Source organism: Rousettus aegyptiacus, unplaced genomic scaffold, assembly GCF_014176215.1.
Source record: "Rousettus aegyptiacus isolate mRouAeg1 unplaced genomic scaffold, mRouAeg1.p scaffold_m13_p_14, whole genome shotgun sequence".
Taxonomy (NCBI): Eukaryota; Metazoa; Chordata; class Mammalia; order Chiroptera; family Pteropodidae; genus Rousettus; species Rousettus aegyptiacus.
Window position 1 is genome coordinate 7,763,241 of NW_023416289.1, and position 25,699 is coordinate 7,788,939.

The 25,699-nt window shown below is 40.3% G+C and overlaps 1 protein-coding gene across 3 annotated transcripts; it reads right to left on the reverse strand.

Annotated features, from left to right (window-relative positions):
- On the reverse strand, positions 1 to 25,650 carry PSME3IP1 (proteasome activator subunit 3 interacting protein 1). Of its 3 annotated transcripts, none has more exons than XM_016128494.2 (7): positions 25,446 to 25,650; positions 15,901 to 16,042; positions 15,237 to 15,335; positions 14,706 to 14,827; positions 10,504 to 10,637; positions 6,192 to 6,256; positions 1 to 1,940 (listed from the first exon to the last, which is right to left on the reverse strand). In XM_016128494.2, exons 2-7 carry the CDS (start codon positions 16,025 to 16,027, stop codon positions 1,723 to 1,725), a joined length of 765 nt encoding a protein of 254 aa, XP_015983980.1. In that variant the 5' UTR covers positions 16,028 to 16,042; positions 25,446 to 25,650; the 3' UTR covers positions 1 to 1,722. The 3 variants fall into 3 exon arrangements, with proteins under 3 accessions (XP_015983980.1, XP_015983979.1, XP_015983982.2); XM_016128493.2 differs by having other exon boundaries at positions 25,442 to 25,650; XM_016128496.2 differs by lacking the exon at positions 25,446 to 25,650 and adding an exon at positions 25,035 to 25,380.
- Between the last annotated feature and the right edge of the window lie 49 nt (positions 25,651 to 25,699).

Genomic DNA, 25,699 nt, shown 5'->3' on the forward strand with positions numbered 1-25,699 from the left:
TGTTGTTCTCTGACAGATTTATTAGCTTTCAAATTAAATGTTTTAAATTCCTGCAATCCTTTATAACTTCTTCCAATATCAACAGAGGCCACAGGGTATAGTAACGGCCTCTTATAAGTCAAACCATATAAAGAGGGTGGCTTTGATTCCTTGGTCTGCCTCCCGAAATGATCAGAGGTGGCTCTGGGCACGCTCTGTAACAATGACAGCGCAAAAGCAGGACCAATGAAGCAGAGAAGCAGAAGGTGCAGACACGGTTTTACCTAAACGTCTTGTTTGTTAGAGTGGAAGTGACGCGCCTGTCCTGACAAGTCAGGAACAATTAGCACAGAGTAGTTCTGAAAAGGAGGAAGAATCACAAGGCATCGGTTATGGGTGAAGGGAAGTCACCATCTGCGAATGGGCACCGGAATGTCACTGCATTGGAAGGGGAAAAGGAGTGCGCTGGATGAGCTCCAGGGGCCTCTGCCCACATTAAAACTGAGTAGCTCCTCCGCCTGCCAGCATCGCAGTGTCAACACATTCTGCGTGTGTCTCTCTCTGTCTCACACCCAAGGAAGTAGAAACAATTGATGGAGAAATCGAGGGGAATAAAGAACCACCCAGGCTCGCTCTCCTGAAGCAGAGGGGCCTGCAGATGATCTTTCATAAAGCCCATGACTACGTCTGTCCGTGAGGCCTCTCTATACCTGTCTCCCTCCATCCTTCCCTGCTTCCCTTCATGAGACGGAGGTAGAGCAGGACCTCTACGTCCTGGCTGCTCACTGCCTCGGAGCTGCTCTGTGTGGGAAAGAGCAGGAGGGGCAGCAGATAAAAGAGGAGAGGACTAGGACTGCACCTTTCAGCTAGAAATAGCTTCCATAGTTGGAAGCCACAACTATAAATGTACCAAATCGAGAGGGACCCCGACAGACTACAGAGTATAGTCAGAATATGCAGGTGTCTCCCACTGGTCTGCGACATTAGGATTCTAGGAGCCGCCAAAAATAAGTCGTGTTGTCCACATACCTACTAGCGCTTCTGATTTCTGGCTATGATGAAATAAGGCCTATGCCTGTTTCTCTAAGGTTTAGAGTCTTAAATGGGATCAGATGGAGGGGAAAGAGGGAGTAAGTTTTCCAAGAGGAAGGAATTTCGCAAAGAATAATGAGTATTAAGGACACCCCCCCCCCCCGCAGACGTAGTTTTTAATCTTAGTCACACAACGTCAAGATCCGGTCATTCCCAAGGGTGAGCCATTTCATTACCTGAGTCACTTCTCTCCCCCCGCATGCTCCACAATGCAGTATAACCAAACGCCACGATCATCTAGAATAGAATGTTTAAATACCTGTCCAGCAACGACCCTGCTCCTCTGCACTGCTGGGAAAGGAGGGGAAAAAAAAAAAAGATACAAGAAAGCAACATAACCCACACCCTTTGCAAGCCAGCTGGTGCCTATCTTCCCAGGGCATTTTTAGCGGGACTTCTGCTGGGCCCTAAGCCCCTGCCCCCACATCAGTGAGGGAGGAAGCAGCAAGACAGGTTCGGGCATCTGCACTGGAGCGGAAGGAGAAACCAAACACAAGTCGGGCCACAAGTGGACTCTGGCACGTTTTTAGATGAGGTTAGAAATGTCACGCTGTGCACAGGAAGCAGGCGAAGGAGTTTTCTGAGGGAGGTAACGCCTGTAGGCAGATGAACCGTCCGGCTTACTCTCGGGGGAGCTCCTGGGGGGAGGAGCTAGGGGGCCTCCAGGAAGGTGTTGGTTCGGAAGATGGAGGAGACAATCTTGCCGGTGGCGTTGATAGTGCCTTCGCTGTCCGAGCTGGACTCGGAATCGCTGCTCCCAGAGTAGGCGCCCAAGCCGGGGAGGATGCCGATGCAGACCGCCGCCGAGGGGCAGTGGATGGACGGGCCGCTCAGGGCCGTGCTTCCGAGAGACGCGCAGGACGGGGCTTCTGCAGAGGAGGAGGAGAGGCCTGTTACTGCATCGCTTTTCCACGGCCCGCGGGGCAGCTCCCAGGGGCCAGGCGCTGTGCCGCGGGCTTCACCTTGGAAGCCTCGAAACCACCCTGCGCGGGCCACACCACACTCATCCTCACCTTGGAGCACGTTCCTCGTTTACAAATGTGCTCAGCCACAGCCAGAGCACATTTCAGACCATGCAGAATGTCACCGAGCAGCTGAGGCTCTTTTTGCCCCCAGGAAACCAACAGTTACGCTGTCACCTTAGTGACAGAAAGCCTCGATCTAGAAAACGCAGGGCTTAAAGGTTAAAGAGAAAGTTAACTCTGTTCTACTCCTTCCTCCTTCTACATGTTTCAAGCTTCATTTATCCCCCATTTTACTGATGAGGGAGGTCAGATGACCCGCTAAGGTTGTATGCCACTTAGAATAGAAAATGTTAAATGCAATCTGAATAAAAAAATAATGTACTAAAATGATACCTGAGCTCTTACTGCAAAGTAAGAGCTGGAGTTGAAGCTTCATTGTCTTCGGCTGACAAGATGTTACTATCTAGGGTTTTGTCTTAACGACAGAAAAAAAAAAAAGCTTATGTAAAAATGAAAAGAGTACGTGGTTCCCAAAATATAAAATTAGGAGTAAGCAAAAACTACGCTAACAGGCTGAGAGATTGCAAATGGCCGGGACACGGAGTTCGGGAGCTCAGTATGTTTGCCTGTCTTGCTGGAAGTTCTAATAAGGAGGAGAAGAAGGCAATGCGAAAACATGGAGACGTAGAACAGTGAGATGAGAGCTGACAATGACTGCAGAGATGCCAATAACAATGCTACAAGAACGCAGAGGCGAATGTTTGCAACGGGTACCACAAAAGCTAATTTCTTTAAGACGAGAAAGAGTTCTTCCGAAACCAGCCAAGCAAATGACTGAATAGAAAAGAGGACAAGAAGCATGAACGGTTCATAGAATTTTAAACACGGAGCACAAACAATACATAAGGAGGGAAGGTATGGGGCGTCGGCATCTTTAGATGTTGCTGAGGGAAGTACAGGCCAATTCAGCAATGTCCTTCAAACGTAAATGATGCTCATACGAGAACATTCACTGCAGCACTGCTGACAGCAGCGAGCGACTGAAAACAACTGAAATGCCCATTAAGAGGGGGCCAGGGAGGTAGTGGACTACTACCTAGTCAGCCATGAAGAAAAGCATCTCTGTGTTTACTGGTATCAACTGATCCCCAAGACAAAGCGCTAAATCAAAGACGTGAGGGTCTGTATAAGTTAGAATTTGTGTGTGTATGTGTGTCGGGGGAACATGCCACGGACATGCATTACATCTGAAAAGAAAAAAAGGAACCGGTGACAGTGGCTGCTCTGGGGAGAGAAGCAATGCTTGGGGAACAGGGGTGACTTAACTTTTCACTCCACACTCCTTTGCCCATTTTGAATTTTCTAGTATGTGCATGTACTACCTGTGTAGACTATTTTTTTAAAAAGTAAATGCAAAAATTTCATGCGTATCCCGGGCCACTTAAATTATGGAGGAACAGTTGCAGACAGCTCTGTAACCCCAAGGGCTTCCCTGTGTGACAGTCGGGAAGGCTGTGGAAGACTGGACAGTCGCAGTGACGACACGGATTGCTTGTTTGTACTGTCCTCTAACCGTAAGTTAGTCTCTTGAGGGCAAGGGCTCTTTCCTCACTATACCGCCCCCTGGGCACATAGCACAGGGCCTGGCACAGAGCAGGCCAGCATTCACGACGTGTGAGAATGCAGGAAAATGTGTTATAGATATTTTACAGCGTTCCATTGCAAATGGCTAAAAATTTTTTTTGGCGGGGGGCGATGAAAATATAGGCATAACATCAAACTGTAAGCCCTTCGTTACTTAAACATTCATTGTATTATTATGTCACATATACAATGATATTTTCAGTACTCTTGGTAAAATATCTTTTAAGGGTATGAATCACTTATTTAGAAAAGCAATTTTTGTGAAGCTGTTCAGTGAGCTATGTCGTTTCTTAGGTATTTCAAAGGTGAACCGAATTTTCTTAGACAGAAAAGGAGGATCAGTTTTAGAGTACCTACGGAGGACAAGAGCTGCCCGAAGGCAAGGATGGAGGTCAGCCACAGGCATGCAACCAAGAATCTACACCACTGTGGCATCAGCAGAGTTTATGCCAAAAGACCAAATCTCCCAATTATCTAGGAGGTTTCAAGAAAGAAAAGATTGCGACTCTGACAGATTTCATTCCAAAGCAGTTAACTGTCCAAAGAGAACAAAATGGTGCTCTCTGATCTCACTCATTTGGTGAATTTCCTGCCAACTTCTGCATTTGCAGGACCACATTGTTATACCAAATTAACACTGAAAATTACTAATAGAGAATGTTCTTGGGATGCAGACAGATGCGTGACTTGAGAATAGATGGGTCCACTTGTGCATTCGCAGGCTCTGCTCAGAGCTGAAGTCCAGAGACTCCGGTGGGGGCAACCTCGATCTCCACTGGGGTCACAGAGCTATCTTCTGGGGGACCAAAGAGACAAATGCTTCTACTGCTGAGGACAAGACTCTGAAGCAAGATACGGGAGATATTCTTCTAGTATGGCCTCAGCTCCTAGCAAAAGAGGATGTTCCCTGCCCAGCTTTTGCAGCAAGAATATAGGAAGGGGTGGGAAGAAGGGATTCAGAATGACAAAAAAAAAAAAAAAAAAAAAAAAAAAAAAAAGTGGCTCTGAAACACAAGTGTCTGACTCAGATAGTTTAAAGATCCCACACAAGTTTTCCTTTCCACTGATTCATGCAAATAATTCTAATCAGGGAATAAGCACCAGATACAGAGCTATTGGTTAACTAGCCGAAGTATGTTTAAGATTTCTATGAAGTATTATATACAGGTGTGTGCATATACGCACACACAGTATACACTCACCCTATTTATGCAGCCACAGTTTAGCAAGTTTCCTATAAAGATATCGGTGAAATGAACTCGTACATTGCTGATGGGAACGTAAACTGGGATAACTTCTTTGCAGGGCAATTTGGCAATATTTACCTAAATTACAAATGTATGATTCTCTTTGGATCCTGATTTTTTTAAAAAAACAACTGTCAAAAAAATGTTATGGGGAAAATGAATACTAATCTGATATTTGATAATATTTAGAAATTATAATTATTTTAGGAATGATAATGGTACTGCACTTATGTTAAAAACAAACAAAACAGAACCCTTATTTTTTAGGGAATTACATATGAAACAATCTGACGTCTGGGATTTGCCTCACAATACTACAGTTAGGGAGGCATAAATGAAATAAAATTGGACGTGTGTCAAAAATTGTTGAAGCTACATGATGAGTTTCACTGTACCATTATCTCAATGTTTGAGTATGTTTGAAGTCATCTATAATAAATTTTTTTTTTAAAGAATATACTTCTAATTGCTTGTACATACATAGAATAGCTCTGGATGGATACATAAGAGATGTATGGAAAAGAGAATTGGATGAAAGATGATATATAGACAGAAGTGAGACTCTTGACTGAATATCCTTTTTAAAAGTAGATTCTATACCAAAAGGTATCAGCAACAGCTGACCATTACCAGTGCTCAGTAGATACATATTTTTTAAGTCCATTACTTTTTTATTGAAAGAGAAATAAATGTAAGCCCTGTTTTAGAAATGACTCATTGAGTTTAGCTCAGAGTCTCATAGGATTTAAGGGTAGAACCAAAAACACTCTCCTTCACTTAAAACTGTGCCACTTAAGACAGTGCCAGATTTGATCACATAAAACTAACCACCAAAGAGAGTGTACTCCTGGAAATTCTATTAAGCCTCTAGGTGCAATCCAGTTCAACCATCGGCAGGAGCCAGGTATTTGACCTCTCACTGGTAGCAAGCCAGGTGAAACCAAGAAACTTGACATTGGGGGACACGGAGAAAAATCTCTTTGTGAGTAGAAGTGACACGACCAGGGCTTTGGCTCTGTAAGCACTCCTCGGGAGCACAATGGTCATTTATCAGTTCCACTGGTTTCTAACATATTATTACTCTGCAGGGCAGCTGACACATTCTTGGGTATAAATCTTGCCTGGTATAAAACAGTTTGGTATAGTAAGTTTAGGTAGGCTTGCTTAAAGATAAATGCATCCATTCATAGGTACAGTGCATTCCAGCCCTTTACTGTGGTCATGTGCCTTATAAGGAAAGAATGAAGTGAAAGCTGCCACCTACCTTGATTCTTGTCATCTGGGTCAGGGTCCGATTTCAGCCTTTTTACACTGTTGCCACTCTCTGAGCTATAACAGAAAACAGGGTGATATGAGCTGCGTCTAACTTTGGGGATCAAAGTTTTGGGAATGAGAAGCTCCATAACCATTTGTATGGGTCTTAGGTAGCCTCAAGGAGATGGAATGATCTGAAATGAAAAGTTTTCACTTTAGAGTCCCCTTCCGGTTATATTGTTATAAAAACAACTTAACTCCCTGCCCAATTCAAGGGGTAAAACGTTATATGTCAGCATAACCTAAACTTCAGATTCTTTGTTGTCCTTATTATTCATCCTGGTTAGGACCACAGATGGATTTCGAGACAACTTAGACATGTTCATAAATGAAAAAAACTTAGTTATTAAAGACTGAAAGAAACGTCTTTAGTGACATGTTAGAGATTCTGAAAGTCACCCAAAAGCCCTTCGCTTAAAGAACATATAAACAATGTACTTCAACAAGGAAGGAAATGATCCCAGAACGAAGAAGAGATGGTGAAAAAGAAACTGGCTAATACAAATATAAAGCTAAACAAATCTTGTCTGTATAAAAAAATAACATCAATTTATGGTGTCACACATGACCATACTGAAGTCCTAGGCAGTACTAGCATGTACGAAACGAAGAGAGTGACATGGCTAAAGGTTCTAAGGTCCATGTATAATTTTCTAACGGAGTAAGATACCTATTTACTTTAGGTTTTGCCAAGTGTGCCTCATAAATTGCAAAGTTAGCCATCAAAAGAGTCAAAATAGAATACATCAATCTAAATTAGTAAAAAGAAAAATATTTTTTAATCTTAATATTTTTAAAAGAAAAAAGAAAAAAATTTTAAGTAAAAAGACAAACGTTAAGATAGTAAAAACAACATCAAAAATCCTAATAAATCTAAATCTACCAGTAAAAAGAGATCAAGACTAAATTGTAAATCAGCCATTATGAGACATAACTAAAAACTTGATGAAATAAGACAATTTCGGATATACCAGTAATCAGAAAAATAAAAAAATACTAATGACTTTAGCTAATGCATTAGAAATAAGACAAAATGGACGAATTCCCAGAAAATATAATTAAATAAAACTGACTTAAAAAGATACAGATAAACTTAAATAGTCCTATAATCAGGAATTTAAAAAAGAGTGACCTAAATGACTTTATAGGAGTTCTATCAAACTTTTACAAAACAGAACACTATATCTTACACAAATTCCTCCAGAGAACAGAAAAAAAGGGAATACTTCTTAAATCACTCTATGAAGCTAGTTTTAATGTTCATGTTAAAATCAGATAAACTGGGGAAAACAATACAGGCCAGTCTCACTCAAGAACATAGATTCAACAACTGATTAAAAATATTAGCAAAGCAAACCAGCAGAGTTGAAAAAAAAAAATGATATATTACTAGCAAGCTGGGTTACTCACAGAGATATTACATTAGAAAAATCTATATGTTTAATTTTTTACTGTAACAGAGTAAAGAAAAAAAGATCAATTCGAAAGCAGAAAAACAGACAAAATTTAACAGCTTATGGCCACAAAAATCCTTATCAAACTAGAAACAGAACTTCCTTAACCTTCAAAAGGATACTTGAAAAAAAGAAACGATAAATACATCCTTAGCAAAAACGTTATATACACATTCTGTTTAAAATTAGAGATAAAACAAGAATGTGCATAGGAAGTGTTTCTATCTAACATTTTACTGGTCGTTCTAGCCAGTGCAGTAAGATATGAAAAAGGAATTTAAAGGGATAAGAGAATAAAACTGTCATTATTTAAAGATGGTAACTCTCTACATAAAAATTTCAAAAGAATCCACTGACAAATTATTAAAGTTAATAAGAGTTACTCAAGAATTTTTATTAAAGTTCACAAGAGCTGGGAAGCTGAATGTAGAGTTTCCATCCATTGCACTTTTACATAACAGCACCAAAAAAATATATAAAACTTAATAAATTTAACAAAAGATGTAACTTTTTTTTGAAAAACAACCGTAAGACTTTACAGAATAACAATACCAATAAATGTAGATATATGGCAGGGCTAGAAAGACTCAAATCCGTAAAGATCTGTTCTCTCCATAAATGTATCAAGAATTTAATAATATTCCAATAAAAATTCCCGTAAGAGATTTTTTAAGAACTTAAACTAAATCTAAAATGAAGAACAAAGTGGCCAAAAATAGACATGACAATCCTGAGAAGAATGTAAGGGGACTTGCCCTACCGGATATCAAGATTTATTATAAAGCTACAATAATTACACAGAGTGGTACTGCTCCAGCAGATCCAAGGAACAGAAAAAGAGAACCCCTAAACAAACCCATAAGTATACGGAAATTTGTTATAAGACAGAGGTGACATTGAAGATAACTGGGGAAAACAGGCAGAAATATTTAGTAAATATTGCTAGAAAACTGGCCTCTAATTTGAAGAAAAGAACTGAAACGGGATCCCTTCTTCATACTCTTCACAAAAATCAATTCCAGATAGATTAAAGGCTAAGATGTGAAAGACAAAACTCTAAAACTTTCAGAAGAAACACTATCTTATGACCTCAGTGTAGGAAGTATTTCTTGAACGAAATATAAAATGCTTTTACTGTAAAAGAAAATATTGATATATTTGACTCTCTTAAAACTGACCACCTTCAAAAGGTACAAACTTCCACTTATAAAATAAATAAGTCTTGGGATGTACAGTATGGTGACTATGGTCAATAATACTGTATTGTATATTCGCAAGTTGCTAAGAGAGTAGAGCTTGAAGTTCTCATCACACACACAAAAAAATTGTAACTCTATGTGGTAAGGGATGTTAACCAGATTTAGACTCCCGGACCTCACTCCAAACTTACTGAACCAGAATTTGTGTGAGGCCTGGAAGCCCCATTAACAAACTCTGAAGTGGTTCTAATCAACACAGGCTGGATACATTAGAACTCCTACCCCAGGAGACTAATCTATCAGCTTGCTACGCAAAACAATAAATAATGTGGTTTCAAAACCTAAAAAGGGGTTATATACATGTCACCAAACATGCCCTTTTGAAAGGTGCCAAGGACTATAGGGAGATAGTTATGACACCATTCTGCTAGCAGCAAGACACTGCTGAGAAATAACTAATTGTACACCTAGAGAGCCCTTTCTTGGCACTGTCCAGTAAAACTGACCCAGGTCCAAATCTTGAAAGATAATGGGCCAGGCATGAAAACTTATGAGAAAACTTGAAAGGAACAATTCACGGCTCGGGTAAGTGGCTCTTCACAGGCTACTAGTCCTCCTCCCTCTGCCGCTGTGCATACCATGACGACGTTTCGCGTGTAAGCAATGTTCCTAGAACAGCTGCAGCAGATGGCCGGTGTGCCGAACCACAAGACTGCCTCAGTACATGCCCTTCACAACATGTGGCTGGCTGACGGCCTATCACGTTGATCTCCTTAATAGACTGCACTTCAAGTTTACATCAATTTGCGTATAGTATGGCTGGTCGAATTGAAGGACCAGATTTAATCACTTTGATGCCATTTCAGGAGAGGAGCAAAAATAATGAAGAACTTATCAAAACCTCTAGGCAGTGCTGCTGCCCCCGTATCGATCGAGCAGAGCCCAGCCAGGCCCATAACCCTGTCACAGCTGCCATGTCCTTACAGGCCACAATGCCTTTGCGACAGCTGCTCCCCCTGCCTGGAACCTTCTCCTCTCCCGTCTAAGCCCTAGTCATCCTACCCAAATCAGTATTTCCTTTCTAATGCCTTCCCTAACTTCTCCATTATGAGCACACAAACCCTCTTCAGGACGAGTTATGTGTTTCCTCCTCTATATACAAATCCTTTCACAGAACTTGCTAAGTCGTTTGCCTAGAAACAGAAATGCTCAAACGTTGAACTCCGCCTCTCTTATTATTTTGTAGCTTTGGAAAAATGTTCTCAACCTCTCAAATTCTGTCTCCTCATCTGATAATACTAACTTGTATTTCATAGACTTGTTGGGAGGAATAAATGAGATAATGCATTAAAAGCGCTTAACACAATGCCTGGCACACGTCAGGTACCCAATGAAGAGTAGCTATTTATGATGCTGAATGAACAATCAGAGAGATAAGGATCAAAGGCCATAGGAAGACACCAAATCTGGACGGGGAGAGAGGTCAGGCTACCAAAGGGACTTCACTGAGACTTATGCTTAGGTAACCTTTTGCTCTGGATACCATGACAAGCAACATTTCAGAGCACACGGTCAGAGGGAAATTTAAGTTGCCCAAGTGCTGGCTGACCTCTTATGCTTCACAGCTCCTGCCAACAGCTTTGCCTGGGAGAACTTATTCTTGGTTTCTATGGGTTTCACAGCCACTTTCTTCTCCACGTCTTTCTTGCTTTCTGAAGAAATTCCAACCTTGTTGAGATTACTGTGAGTTAAAGGTTAAGGGTCAAACTAAGCAAAAAGAAAAGATATGGCAGAACAATGGTAAATCAAGAGAAGGAACACAAATATAATCCACCAGCACTTCAGCTCTGCCATGTTTAGCTTACTTATTAAAAAAAAAAAAAAAAAAAAAAAAAACGCTTCCCTCTTCATTCTGCCAGTCAAATCCAGTTGATTTTTAAAGAGAAATTGAAGGTGACTAGAAAGGAAGATGGCAAATCAAGCACAAAATATGAAACTTTTCCCTCTGATTCTCAATGAAAATCTGAGTACAGCCAGAAAACTTGCTATTTACCAAAGACATGGTCGATACCACGCTTGCTGGGAAAAACAAAAACCTTAAGAAATATAAATGTAACAGAAAAAAATGTGGCTTCTTTAAAAATGGAAAATGTTTACTTTTTTCTCCTTAAGAGTAAAAACAAATTTTGTAGCATGTCTTATGACTATTAATGACATTAAGTCTTAGACAGGACAAGGACTAACTCCTACTCTGCTGATACAGGGCAACATCAAAATCACTTAAGGCTCATTAAAAAAAGAGTCCCTCCCCTGTCCCAAACCTATTAAATGCGGACCATCAGAGGCCTAGGAACCTGTTGTAACTTTTCAAGGCAATTTTAATGAGAATCCTCTGTGCATACGTAACACAGCACAGGAACCAAAAAGTTGTTTTTCAAAGCATAAGAGGTTCACTGGTAACATCACTTTTTTCATGCTTGATGCTTTCAAGGTCTGTCACTTTCTTTTGTTCTCTCCACCAGCCTCTTCCCCCCACCTTCCCTTTCATTTTCTCTCTCCCAACCTATTATGCAATAGGTAAGTACTCTGACATGGTGCATGCAATGCCTTAGTTAAGAAGCAGTAGTACCTCATTGGAACAATAGTGACATCTAGTGCCCAAGATATCTAACAAGACGTATTATCAACACTGCCGAATTAAGCACATAAAGAAAGGACTTGGGGGTGGGGGTCTATAGTCTAAGCTATTATTTGACTTTAAACATTGGAGAAAACCGGGTACCGGAGATAAAGAAATTCTCATTCTGATCGCTCTTCAGCAACCAGCTGAGATCAGAGCTCTTACTGACACCAGCTGCCTTAAATATCTGTGATGTTCAGTGGGGATTACTCAATGCTCACACTATTCCAAGTTTCGTCAATTTAATGTTTTTAAGGTCATTGTGGAAACATGATGTTAATACTAAATGTTCACTTTTCTAAGAATAAAAATGAAAGAAATAATTTTATCTAATACGGAATGCCAAAACCATGAGCAAGCTGTGATTTTTACCTGCAAAGGGGACAAAAACTCTCAAAGAAAATTCTTAATATTAAATATTGAAAAAAAATTAAACATGAAAGCACACACGTATTCATAAGACCAGGACACAGACAAAAACCAACACATAATTTTTTACTCTTATAATTTAGACGAAAATTGTTCAACCTTTTAAGGGGAAAGATATAAGGAGGTGGTAAGAATATTATTTTTGATCTATACCCGAAGCATAAGCAATTTTTCCCCTGAAGTCCTCTCTCCCAACAATGCTTTAAATACACACACCTTAAAAATCTCAGGGGATGCATTAAATGAGGCACTTTTGGAGATCTCAGTTAACCTGAAGGAAATAACAGTTCTGTTGTTGTTTATGTGGCACAAACCACTGCTTATCTGTATTCACAAGTATCGATCACATTATAAAATGAATCATATTATAACAATCGAGCAAAGCTAAGAACCAGCTCCTGGTTTAGAGCTACCACAAACAAATGTCTGCTCCTTCAATTCCTATCTCAACGTGTCTCTGGCAACACACATAGCTGGGATTAGTGCATTAGATAGACATCAGCGGTCTGGAAGGCTTGCTTTTCTTCAGTTATTCTAAACAGTCAGAACTTTCCAAGTTTCCAGTGAAAGCCAACACCACTGGGGCCTCTTCCATGTTGTACCATAATGTTACCAGGACAGAGAAGTTTCTTTTCTCTCACTGCTGCCTTGTTCATTCTTCCCTTCGAATTGAAAACCGAAGGGCCTTTCCCACTCATACCACACCAACACGACTTTCCGGGACGCTGCTCTGGGACACATTGTCTTATTTGCTAGCCTGCCAGATTACGCATACAAAGTAAGACAATTCAAGGGATAAGTTTTAATCAATGTATTTCCTTAGAGGAAAAAGCCTGGTGCCTGAAACAATGCAATACATATATCTGCTCATTCTGCAAACATCAATGCATAATATTATTCTGAGGTCAGCAAGGAAAGGAGTGGGAGACGGGAGCTTCAGAAGAATGCGCCTTTCCATCAACTCCTATCTTGATGTTACACCAGAGCTCTACTACGAGAACTGGGACTGAAGCCAGGTCTCTGGCCACCAGTGCAGAGCAGGTTTTATAGCACCATGCTGCCACCTTATCTCAATCGGCGTCTGTCACCTTGATTTAAACCTAATCTCTGGGAATCTACACACACCGTCTCCCCGTATAACTCTTTAATGGAAGCTACTGCACACACTCTGCAAACAAATACCAACTCACACATACATGCAGCGTCTTATCAATCTTAGAGGTGAAGCCTGTTCAATTATACGAGTAAGGTCATTCAACATATACATTTGAAACATTCAAATAAGATTTCTCATAGGAGAAAAAAAATCGAGGGTGGCCTTAATCTTTCCTGTGAGTCATTCGTTAAGTTTTTCACATATACACAGAGAACCCACTACATGCCAGGGACTGGGAAATCAGCGGAGACCAAGCCCTTGTTCTTGTGCTTACTTTACATTCCAGCAGAAAAGGGGCAAACAAACCAGTAAAAAGCAAATAAATGAAGATTCCTCCGGCAGGGACAACTACTATTTGAAAATGACATAGTGATTAGATAGGGTGCCTTGTGAAAGTCTCCGCGAAGGGAGAAGTGAACTGGGACCAGAATGCCATGAAATGCCAGCCTTGTAAAATCCGAGGGCAGAGCATTCCAGCACAGGGAAAAAAGAAATACAAAGGTCTTGAGATAGAATCACAAAGCTCGGTGAGAGAGGAACATAAATAAGGGTCAGTAGGCTGTGTGGTACAGCAACGAATAGGAAGACTTGAGTTCAAGATGCAACAGGGAGGTGGGTTGGCCTAAATAATGTGGAGGCCTGTAGGGCCTGGTAAAGAATGTAGATTTACGATTAAATGCAACAGGAAGCCACTAATGTTTCCAACAGGAAAGTGACACGATTCTATGTATGTTTTTGAAAGTTCCCTTTGACTGTTGCTTGGAGAAGGGATTCTTGGGGACAAGAGTACAAGCAGAGACTAATTAGACGGTTGTAGTATTTCAGGGAACAGTGCACAACTATTGCAATGGTAGCAGAGATAGCAAGAACTGCTCAGATTTAGAGTACATTTTCGAAGTAATTTTTGGCCTAGTCACCTGTGGTACAAAAGTACCATTACTGAAATTGGGAAAACCAAAAAAAAAAAAAAAAGATTGGAGGGGGCAGTGTGATGAGAGTGGGGGTGCTGAGACATGGCATTGAGAATTCTGATTTGGCCAAGTTACATTTGGGGTGCCTATCAGAACATTCAAGTGGCTGTCAAAAAGGCAATACTAAGCCAGAACAGTCATTTTTGTTGTTTTCTCTACCCCTTTATGGGGGCGGACCTGGCTGTACCCGTAGGGAAGGTTACTGAGGACACAGGAGTTGTCTGACATTTTCTTTGAAAACTCAGAAGCTAATTTCTCCCCTGGGTGAGGTTTACTGCACTGCCCATCTGTTTCAGAGTCTAATCCTACAAGGCAAGAATATCCTGGTACTGACTATTAGGATTTAGGCCTTTAGTTAATCCTTAAGGATCTGGACTTTTGATTGCAATAGGCTCTTACATGCAACATAACTCCATAAATCACTGCCAGTTATGAAGTCATAAAAATACCATCGTTGAAAGGAAACGCAGGAGTTCACCAAGCAGATCTTCATTCTACTTATGAAAAAACTAAACCCATAGACGTTGATGGGAAAACTGACACCTTACAAACTGCTCTCAAAGTACAAAGGATATTCTGTATTCCTTTAGTTCTTTCAGTTCTTCTTCTCTTCGCTGCTTTTCTATTAATTCCTGCTGCCGAGAAACCTCATCAAGGAAGTTGGTCTCATCTTCATCTAAGCCTCTTACCATGTTTTCTGAGGAAATAATTAAACAAGGAACACTTAGCAGGCTAAAGGGAAAATATAGTCAAATAAGATTTTTCCTTTTTCTTTTCTTTTTTAATAAACAGCAGATCCTTCAGGGGATTAGAAGAAAGAATTTGTAAATAACGTGGCTTTCGAATAGATAACATGGCATAAAATCAAGGCATTTCTCCCATTACTGAATATTAGCATAGAATTAAAATGGGTATCTTGAGCTCTAAACAAAAATGTTCAATGTGGCTAACAGGAAGAAGTTTGTCTCTTTTCTACTTAATGAGCATTTAGAGACTAAGATAATCAAGACAATTCCATGGCTAGTTAGAAAAAGTGTTGCATGAGGCCAACATGCATCAAAAAGACCCCGCGGAGCCCCTTGGATTCTGTGTTTTCTGAAGCTTACTGAATTTGAACTGCTCCTCGTACTCCTGCTGCTTCCTGTCTTTCTGTTCCTGCAGCCTTTCATATAGGGACCGAGGGTCATAAACCTCCTCTGGACATTCTGAAAGGAAGAGGAAGGGAGAGAAAAAGGAGGGGAGATGGGGAGGAGAAAAAAAGATACACACTTTAGAACTCTTTCATATTATTTTGGAATCGCGAAGGATTTTAAAGATCAAGTCCACGCTCTGCATGATCCTGAGGGCAAGGATAACACAAAAATAGGACAAAATCCGCAGCTTCCCTTTGGACTTCAGAGAGTGGCCAGCAGTTCTCAAAGCCAACTGTCAGTGTCAACAGGGCCCATAGCCTGAGACAGTTAACTGGATGAGGAGCCGGCCCAAACCCTACAGAGCAGCAGCATTCTCAGCTGTTCAGATCCCAGATACAGCTGCATAGATGAAACAGACTAGCAGGATCTCCTGGAAGACAGTGTGGTAGGGTGGAAAGGCCAAGGGTAAGTAGGAGTATCCTGGTTCTGCTCCCAGCTGTGGAGGCCTAACAAAGGGTTCCTTCAACCGTCCGAGGCGTGGTCGTCTACTCTAAAGTGAGGACAGCGTTACCTACTTGGAGGGCCAGTGTGAGGACTGAGATTATGACGCTGAATGCCAAAGTATAAGCCCACGTACCTTCTGGATCTTCAGGTTTTCGAACTTTCTCCCATTCCTCTTGCCTCCTTTTGCGCCGCTCATCTAGTTCTGCTTCCGACACGAACCTCTTTTTGATAACAAGGTTACCATCATCCCCTCCATCCATAATGGAACACTCAGTCTACAGAAAACAAACACAACATTTCAAGTGAGAAATGCAATTAGTATTCTAAGGAGAAATAGGAAAATTTAGCTCTGACTCACCCAGCAGTGGACTACCTCAAAATTCCCTATGACCTTGAATTGAAGAAATCTTTAATGTATTGATCGGTGATGAAAGCACATGATTACATTTTTCCTAACGTATCAAGTAGTTTTATTAAAATATGATGTCTACAAAGTCAGTGAGAGGACCTGAATAATTCTCATTACACACTATTCTACAGTAAATCTTACACTGCAGATATTTCTCTGCCCCTCTAGGGACATACTGGCCTCTTGGGCACCCTATCCTTTTCCCAGTTCTCATCCTCCTTTAATTCTATAACATCTAATATTGTTCGTTCCTGAATTCCCATTTCAAAGATATTATACTATCTCAATTTGCCTGTTTTTGTTTCCAAGTAGATCCAGAGTGGAGAGACTCAGGTATTTAGGGAGACTTAGAGATCAAGTCTGGTCGGCACAGCAGCGAAGTGATAAGCCTAGGGCACAAAAACCATGAATAGAAAAAAGGAAACTAGAAGAACTCAGATTTCCCAACTTTTAAGTTCAATGTACTCCGCACTAAACTTAACTGACTCTTCCTTCATCTCCTTCCCGATCTCCCTCCCTGTAAACTCCGTATCTGCGCCACTTAAGAGTCCATCTTCGATCCTCCTCTTTCCTCACTCCCACGATGACCTCGACCACTTTATGTGCATCTTGATGCAGAAGACTCCCGAATCTCAATCCATAACTTCTACCTGAACCTCTCCAGAAAGGAGGGGCGAGGGAAATAAAAATAGAGGAGTGTGCATTACTCCTTTTAAGATAAACTTTTCCGCTTTTCTTTGCTGGTGCCTTTCCTTTTGAAGAATTGTGGAATTAGCTCAGACATGTTGTAGCATTCACAGAATTACATCCTAACAGAGAAGCACATATTCAGCACTACTGGCGCATCGATTTGATGTTCATTTCAAGACGATCCCTAATAACAACGATACGTCTCTACTGCTAGTACAGAAATAAAGTACCAACCATTTACTGAATCCTTACCATGTACTGAATGCTTTTTATGTTTTATTACCTCCTTTACACTCACACGGACCCTATGAGAAATATTAACCCTTTACAGATGAAAACATTGAGGTCCACAGAAGTTAGGTCACTTGTCTAAGGTGATAAAAATGGTGAATGGTAGGGCTGAGAATCAAATCCAGGCCTGACATCAAAGATTCGTATTCTTGTTTACTTCGCCATACCCCTCTCCAGAAACCAGGGATCCTGGTTAAAAAGAAGGACATGTCGATTTCAGCTTTCTTCCTACATCGAATTCCAGTGCTGAGAATGTTCATGTAACATTTTTCTTCAATAATGATGAAATGGAAGCTGAGAAAATAAATCCAAACATTCAGAACAGGAGAATAGTCTCAGCTTAAGCCCTACTGTTGCTGAAGTTTAGTTCAATATAACAACAAGAAGAGAATTTTGAAATTTACAAAAACCCCAAACCAACTGACAGAAGCTGTTGCTCCCACTGACAGCTCACAGCCTGGACACTTCTGCCTTAGGGTAACTCAGCGCCTCCTGTCAGAAGCCTACGACAGAGGCAGAACTGTTTGGTCTCTGTGCCCAAGCCAAACATTCCTCAAGTTCTACAGAGTGACCCCTTATGAAACAAGAGCCAACATTTTCTTAGATGTCCCTAGCAGAGAAAATGTCACCTATGTAGGGCTCTAATAAATGGGAGAGGCATACTGGAACCTCGATTTCCCCCACCCCCTTTTTAGCTGTATCTCTCATTTCTTGCCCTATATTGGTGGCAGTCTGGTTTCTCCCTATCACCCTTAATTCCTGATAAATAATTGAATAGGTCGGGTCCTCATAGCCCAGCTAATACGATTCCCCATCTGGCATCTGGAGATTTTCATCCAATCCATATTTTAAAACTTCAAGATGGACCACCACATTCCCTCCCAGCCAGCGACTCTGAGCACATCTACTTACTGGTTGGATAGTTCTTCCTTAAACCGAACTGAAATCTGTCTCCCTATAAATTCCACACATAGGTTCAGTCCACTGAGACTACACAAAAGGAGCCAAATCCCTTTTTCAACATGATATTGTTTTGGTTGTTTGAAGACAACTCCCATGTTCTTCCTAATTTGTCTCTTTTCTGTACCAAACATTTCTAGTTCCTTTAATCTTATAAAAATGGAGAAAAATAATAGTGTCTTAAAACAGTGAATTTATCAGATTGCATATGATTTAAACCTGGGGAATAAATATTGGGATCTGTGTCACTGGTATTCCATTAGATGCATCTCTTCACTCTCATTATACATTATAAAAATGAAAATTATATTGATACCGAAAACAACATTCCAAAAGGCCCAAATAAAACCTAGAATCTGACATGCTTCCTTCTAAATAAGAATTCAGAGACTAAAGATTATTCTTATAACTCAAAATTAAGAAAGGAAAATCGTTTATTTTAATCGTCATGGTCTGTTGAGGTTTTGGAACAAGAAGAACCTATTTTCATTTAACTTTAAGAAAGATCCCTGAAACTCAGGAACAAAGCCTTTAGGATACATGTAAATAAGGGCTTGAATCTGAAATAGAACCTAGAGAAAAATAAGGATCTTCCCAACATTTAACAATCACTTTTGGGAAAACACTAATTGATGGAATTCTAAGAAATCCTTCCTCTCTTTTTCATCAATCTTTTTCTCTTAAGTGCTGGAATTCGACTTCTACCCAAAGAGTGAGTCTGTGTTATTACCCATCCATCTTTCACACACGGGGACAAAACCAGGAATCACAGTTGGTTAATGAAAATGAAAGTAAAGCAGAAGCACATTTTTCAAAAGGACATTTAAAGACGATGGCTTTAGAATTTGATAGAGAAACTCTACTTCTCAGCTCTCAATGGGCTGGTTTCCTGAAAAAAGTCACATAATCAAAACTAACGAAGGCTTCTAAGTCTGCTCTTTAAAGCTAGTATTATAATCCTGACAATCTTTTGATTCTACAATAAAGCTAGACGGCCGTACCTTATTACAATGAACTTCTGTGAGTTTAGGGACAAGACTAAAACACAGACTGCTCTGCCCATCTCTTTCTCCCGTCGGTCCTCACTGCCTGGCACTTCAACTGTTGCTCTCTCCTAGCCTTCAAGCGCCTTCAGTAGCCCTCTGGCTAATTAATTTGGTCATCTTTCTGTGTTAGGAGAGATCAAAGATAGGGGCAGAAAATGTTCACAAACGAGTGGCCATACTCTTGAATATTCTGGATCATATTCAGAATATCTTTTTCCAGAAATATGCAGGCCTTTTCAGTATTCAAAACTTCACTGTCGATAAATGCTGCCAAGAAGCACGCTTAATTTCAGACATCTTTTACAACCTAATATAATTAAACCAATATATAACCAGTACCTTCTGTTGCAGTCTTCTTACCAAGAGGGAGTACAGATGACTATAAAAAAAAAAGTGTAGAAAATTGAAATCAAGAGACCTCAGTTCAAAACCTGGTTCTGTCACTTACCAGTTGTTTAACCCTGGGGAAGTCACTTAACTCCTTTGAGCCTTGGTTTCCTCATTCACAGACTACACTCGCCAATGGGGATTAAAACAGTACTGCACAACATAAATTTTTTGTGAAGATAAATAAGATAATTCGTGTACAGCACTTTGTGCAGTGTTTGGCACATGCTTAAAAATGCTTTGAAAAGTTTGTCATTACTGCAAAGCACTACGCTAAGCTCTGGACCTGTAGGCATGAAATACTGTCTGCCCTCCAGGAGTGGGGAAGATATAAACCAGCAGCATAAACAGTCATGACATTTGACATGGGAAAGGGATCACATCCAACTCAGAGAAATTAGGTTAAACTGACATGTATATGTAATCTGATTCTGTATTTTCCCTTTAGTGTGGTTCTTTATTTTACTGTTTTACTTTATTAGTTCAATTTAAATAAACTCAATACTGTGCTAAACGCTGAACTCTGTCCAGCGCTGTGCCAAATTCTATGGGGATACATCGAGGAAAAAAAAAATTTAAGAGTTAGTACTCCTGAACTAGCGAATACCAGATAATAGCATATCCAATGAATCAACAAGGTGAACAGTACAAGTAAGAAGCGGTAAGGAAGGGCATGAATGTGGATCAGTCCAGATTCCCAGGCTGAAAACCTGCACCCAGGCTCCTTTTGCTCATTCCCTTACATTCCTCCAGTCGCCAAGTTCTGTTGTTTCTACTTCATAATGACCTCTTTTTAATCCACCTCAACTTTCTTTGTTTTTTCTTTCTTTTTCTTTTTTTTTTTTTTTCCGAGAAGAGGCCTTTTTTTCCCTAATCTCTTTCTTTTCAGACCTCATCTTGCATGGACTACTGCAATACCATTCCACTTGTCTCCTTGTTTCTACTCTAGCCCCTACTACAGCCCTTTATAACTCTACTATAGCACTCATCCACTGTGTTTTATCATTTCTGACAGTTCCTACCACTCTCTGTATCCACAGTGCTTATTAGCACAGTGTCTGGCAAACATTAGGTATATAATAAATACGTACTGAATAAACCAACCATGAAGAGGATTTTAAGAATTTAAGCAGGGAGGAATGATCCCACAGGAATATTCCCAGCTGTTGTCTGATATAAGTTATAGAGAATGGTAGACATTAAATATGTATTTACTGAGGTTTCCATGTCCCATGGGGAATTCTATTCAAGCACCATATAATTTGTGCAGGAGGAAACAAAGGACCGAAAATTAAATCACTTTACTATATTATATAATTAATGTTTTTTTCAAGAATAACTCTTGCTACTCTCCTTTGATTTCAACTGACTAAAATGTTCTCTTACACGAAGTAATAAGTACTCCCCACACAAAGCATTTTTCTTTAGAGTCCAATGTTCATTGGCTGTTTGCTCTGCAGTAGGGAGTGGTTAAGTATCTGCAACTCATTTACCTCCCTCTGGAAATAGAAAAACCAGAAGTTAAAAGTGTTTATTTCTAATTCCTGCTGCCTAGCTAAATTTTCACAAGCCTCTTATTTTCCCCCTTTGTTTGCTAGAATAATTGAAAACAAACACAAACAAACAAACAAAAGCCCAGGGCCTGGGAATCTAACTATAAAGATTCATGTAGGAATAAAGAGAAATTACATTGGGACTACTCATTTTGTCCTTACTATGTTTAATTTTAGAAATAAATACTGTCAACTTTCCTAACATAGCTTTTTTCTTCAAGGTGACCTAAGTAGTTATCAGACAAAACATTACATTATTTTCAAAAGGATTAAAGTTATTCAAATAGAGAATAGAAAACCAAAACCATACCAAAATCACTTTGTCCAAATTTAAAAGTTTCAAACTGATACAGATAAAGAACACAGTTTTCGCATTTGCTTGACAGCCAAAAAACGAAGTTCTTATATTTCAAGTCAACATGACTGTTAAAACACTGCACTTACTGTGCTTGTACTGGAGATTGTGGTATTTAATTTCCAGTTTGGTGGGACAAAATAGGCTCAGTGTCTTAAATAGCATCCATCCAAGTTTTAAGATACATAACTTACACTGCTGCCCCCAAAATAATTGCTGTTGCTGAAAAAAAAAAATTATTCCTTTTTCACGCAGGCCTCCAACCCCCCCTGCCCTCTGGCAATCACCAGTTTGTTTTCTGTATCTGTGAGTCTGAAAAAGGTGAAGAGATGAAAAAGTACAAATTAGTAGCTACAAAACAGTTACAGGGATGAAGAGTATGGCACAGAGAATACAGTAAATAAATAATTCCACTGAGCTGGTACCATGATACAAGTTAATGAGATCTGGTTTCCTATGGAATTGAATTTTGTGATGGCAGACTACTCAAGTGTTTACAGCAGTAGCCACAATACCCTCCTAATTCTAACATTAGATAGACCGTAAGTGTAAAAATACACCCAGGGAATCAGATCTCTGTTACGATGTTCTAAGGCTTCTCTTTAGATAGCAAGAATAACAGGCCAATACACTTTCCTTTTGTCAGTAAATATAGTTAAGCACTGTTCTCCCTAAAATTTTGCCCTCATGTTCAAGTCACATGCGATTTCAAAATGCAGGACAGCAACTAAGAGGAATCTTCCATCTTAGCAAACTCAACTATATTCCAAATGGACTGCTTTCTGGAGAGAAGCTATGGTAATTTAGATCAAGCCAATTTCCTCTATATTTTAAAACTTCAGAAACTTCAGAAAATGACAACTACTAACAGAGAACAGTCTGTTAGCATTTATTACTAGATAAAGTCATCCTCAATCTTCTAACAATGAAGCTTATTTAACGTCCTCCAGTACCAAAGGAGACTAAAAGATTCTAAAAATGAGTACACATCACAGCAATTTAATTCATATTTAACATGTTCATTATGAAGAGTAATTTGTAATAACCTTCTGGCTGTCTAGGCATCTGAAAACACACACGCAATAAAAAAGTTATTTAAAAAAACCTATACATGCCATTTATCCTCCCATAAGAGAAGAACAGTCTCATCATATGTGCATTTACCTTGAATTCATTACATGCACTGAAAGAAAACAAGATCTTAAAATATTGGTTCCCTTTGCGCTTCCCCAATTCATATGTGCCTCTCAGAATATAAACACTTTCCTCACTATGTATGATTCTAATATTAGTTCTATTTGTTACACACTGTGACTTCTAAATGCAAACCAACTACTTCATCTGGGCTCACAGGAAGAAAAACAGCATCTGTTCCAAAGCTGGAGGAAAACCTGGCCATGCTGGAATTTTGCTGCGCTGGTATGCCTACATCCAACATGGTACTTCCCTAAAAGATTTTCGAAGGTAGCTGTGATTATGCACTACTTTATACCATATGGGCTGGCTTTGGAACCTAACCCACACTAAATCGTACCCTCCCTCCCCCAGGTTATATAACTCTGCTCTCTAAGATCAGATTTAAAAATAAAATAGAGGCTTTGCATTACAGAAACCACACATAAGGTCAACTAACTCATTTGGTTATATTTTTGAAGTAAATCTTTACAAGGGACTTATTATGTGCAAGGCACAATGCTAGGTACTAACCTGGCACTCTACTTTTTAGCAAGTGAGGAACTTGCATTCAGTAACAAGCTGGCACATGAGCAGTTTAAGGAAAAGCAGAGTGAGGTTAAATTCTGTAAGTAATTAGAAGCACTGAGGAGTTCAAAAAGGGACTAGAAAAAAACATCAGGGAACCTTAATTTTGACAGTGGCCATGACGCTGCACAGTGAAAAATGGTGGAAGTTTTCGGTATACGAAGAAAAATAACCTTCAACTCAAGATTGTCTCAAATGATGAATTTCATATTCCAAAATCAAAATGAAAGGGTTCTTTCATTCTCAGGAATAGTGGACTAAGTAATTGAGACAATCCTCTCCCTCTATGATAAAAAAGAAATGGAAGAAAAATTTTAAATAATTCTTACAGAAAAACTAACAAGATAGTAAAGAATTTAGCAAAAATGCAAGAAAAGGTGAAAACGAGAAATTCAGCTCAATATTCAAACTTGTCTTCACGCTGAGGATGTCTCTGACCTTGAAAGCTGCTGTGTGCCCTCCTAAAGCTACAGAAACAAAAGTCAAAACCAAGAGCCCCACAGGATGTGAAGAGAGAGTCTGATAATCACCTCCTTCTCCTGAATCTGGTACCCCAAAGAACTACACCCTCAAGGTAAAGGTGAACTGGAAAGAAAAACAGCAGGAATAATGAGCAACAGAAACAGATTCAAAAGAAATTCAGATAGTGGAGTTAAAGCATAGATTCTAAAACAACTATGCTTACCACGTTTAAAGAAATAAAAACCACCCTGAAAATTAATAGCAGAGAAAAAAGAAGCTATAAAAACAGTGGTACAGCACATTTGAAAAAGAACCAAATAGAACTTGAAGACAGTAATCCGCAAATTCAAATCTAATAAACACCAAACAAATCTAACAAAAACAAATCCATAGTTGGGTATGTCATAGTGAAAATGCAGAAAACCAAAGACCAAAAATCCTATAGAGTGAGACAGATCATATTTAAGAAAAACAAAGATTGTTCAAAAGATGATCCATAGAGATCAACTGAAACTGCTTCGTGTAGCTTCCTCAAAAGCATAGTACACTGATTGAGCTGAACCATGCGCTTAAATTATTTCATTTACCAGAAACATGGTTTTCGAATTCTAAAGCAGCAGCTTGACTCTAACCAAACATCAAGATTCTTAGGTGAAAGGAAAGGCTCTTAACCAGGTAGACGGTCTTGAAATAATTCTTCCTTTCTTAGAACCATGAAGAATTGCCCCACTAGTGTAAAAGGCATCCACCCACATCAAGACTTCAGCTGGGAAAGATACTTGGGCAGCCTCTGTTTTCAGACCCTTTCAAACTGTTAACAGCTCATCTCAAGCTCTATTTGAAAGGCTATAAAAGCAGATTTTATCTCAGCTCAATTCCTCGTTTCAAAAAGGAGTGTACAGAGATTCAAGGATTTCAGAAGTAGTGCCCACCAAACCATTTTATGGGGTCCCTCTTAACACATCAATAAACCAAACAACTGAAGAATCAACAAATCTTACCTCAAAGCTGGTACCCAAGATGTCACTGGGAATTCTGACCACCAGACCCACATTTGGCTTCCTGGGTCCCACTCCAGATCTACTCAGTCACACTATCAGGGAGTGGGGTCTGAGGATCTGCATTTTAAAAGGGCTGCAGAAGATCATGTTTTCTACTAGTTTAAGAACCCTGAGAACGAACAGGTCTCCTTCTTTCCCTCCGTGCGGATCGATAATCACATGGGCCACCAACTCTCAAACAAGATGCTTCAACTCTTGATCTTGGTTTCGTAAGTTTTCTACAAAACGAGCACGCTATGGCAGCTGGTACACAGAATATAGTAAATGTGTTTCCCATCTTACACTTACTTACATGCTGTGATTCAACCATTTCCAACCAGGCATCCCCACATCTCCTGAGGAGCCTGGAGCCATTCCCCGAGCTCTGGAAAAGGGCCCGCTCCTCACTTGGAGCCTCGATGGCCCCACCAGCAGAAAAGGTGGCGGGGAGAATGCAAGAAACCCGAAGTCCTAATGCCGCTTGAAAGGGTCGGGGATCCTGTCCCACACGACCTGGAGACCATTCCGCGGGCTCCCTCGGCCCCCCTCAGGCTGGGCCCAGCAAGCCTCGAGCCCCGGCGACTCAGAAAACTGGGCGAGTGCACAAACTGAGAACAGGCCGGACCCTAAACCTAACATCAGACACAGCTCCCCGGTCTCCTCAGTGATGAAGCTGGAGCCTAAGTCTCACCGCCTGGCCAGAGCTCTGGCCGCACTCACCTACCGGCGCACTGGAGGCGAGACCCCCGCTCCTCGGTGGCGCCCACCCCAAACCGCCACTGCAAAGGCCGATCGCTCTTTAGGAAAAAAAAAAAAAAAAAAAAAAAAAAAGGAAAAAAAAAAAAAGGAAAAGAAAATAGCCTTTGCTTTTGTATTTCTTTTGACCCTTCAGGGCTTCCTGCTCCTCGCCGCCACAACAAAGTTCCACCCCGCTTCCGGCAGCCTAACCCAATCCGCACCGTTCTTCCTCCCCAGGAG

Bases quoted from the DNA above. Each gene is read 5' to 3' on its own strand.
- PSME3IP1 (XM_016128496.2), bottom strand. The intron at 6,257-10,503 runs GTCAGCCAGCAC...TTTCTGTTATAG, and splicing joins GGAGCTGTGAAGCATAAGAG to CTCAGAGAGTGGCAACAGTG. The intron at 1,941-6,191 runs GTAGGTGGCAGC...CCTCCTCTGCAG, and splicing joins CCCAGATGACAAGAATCAAG to AAGCCCCGTCCTGCGCGTCT.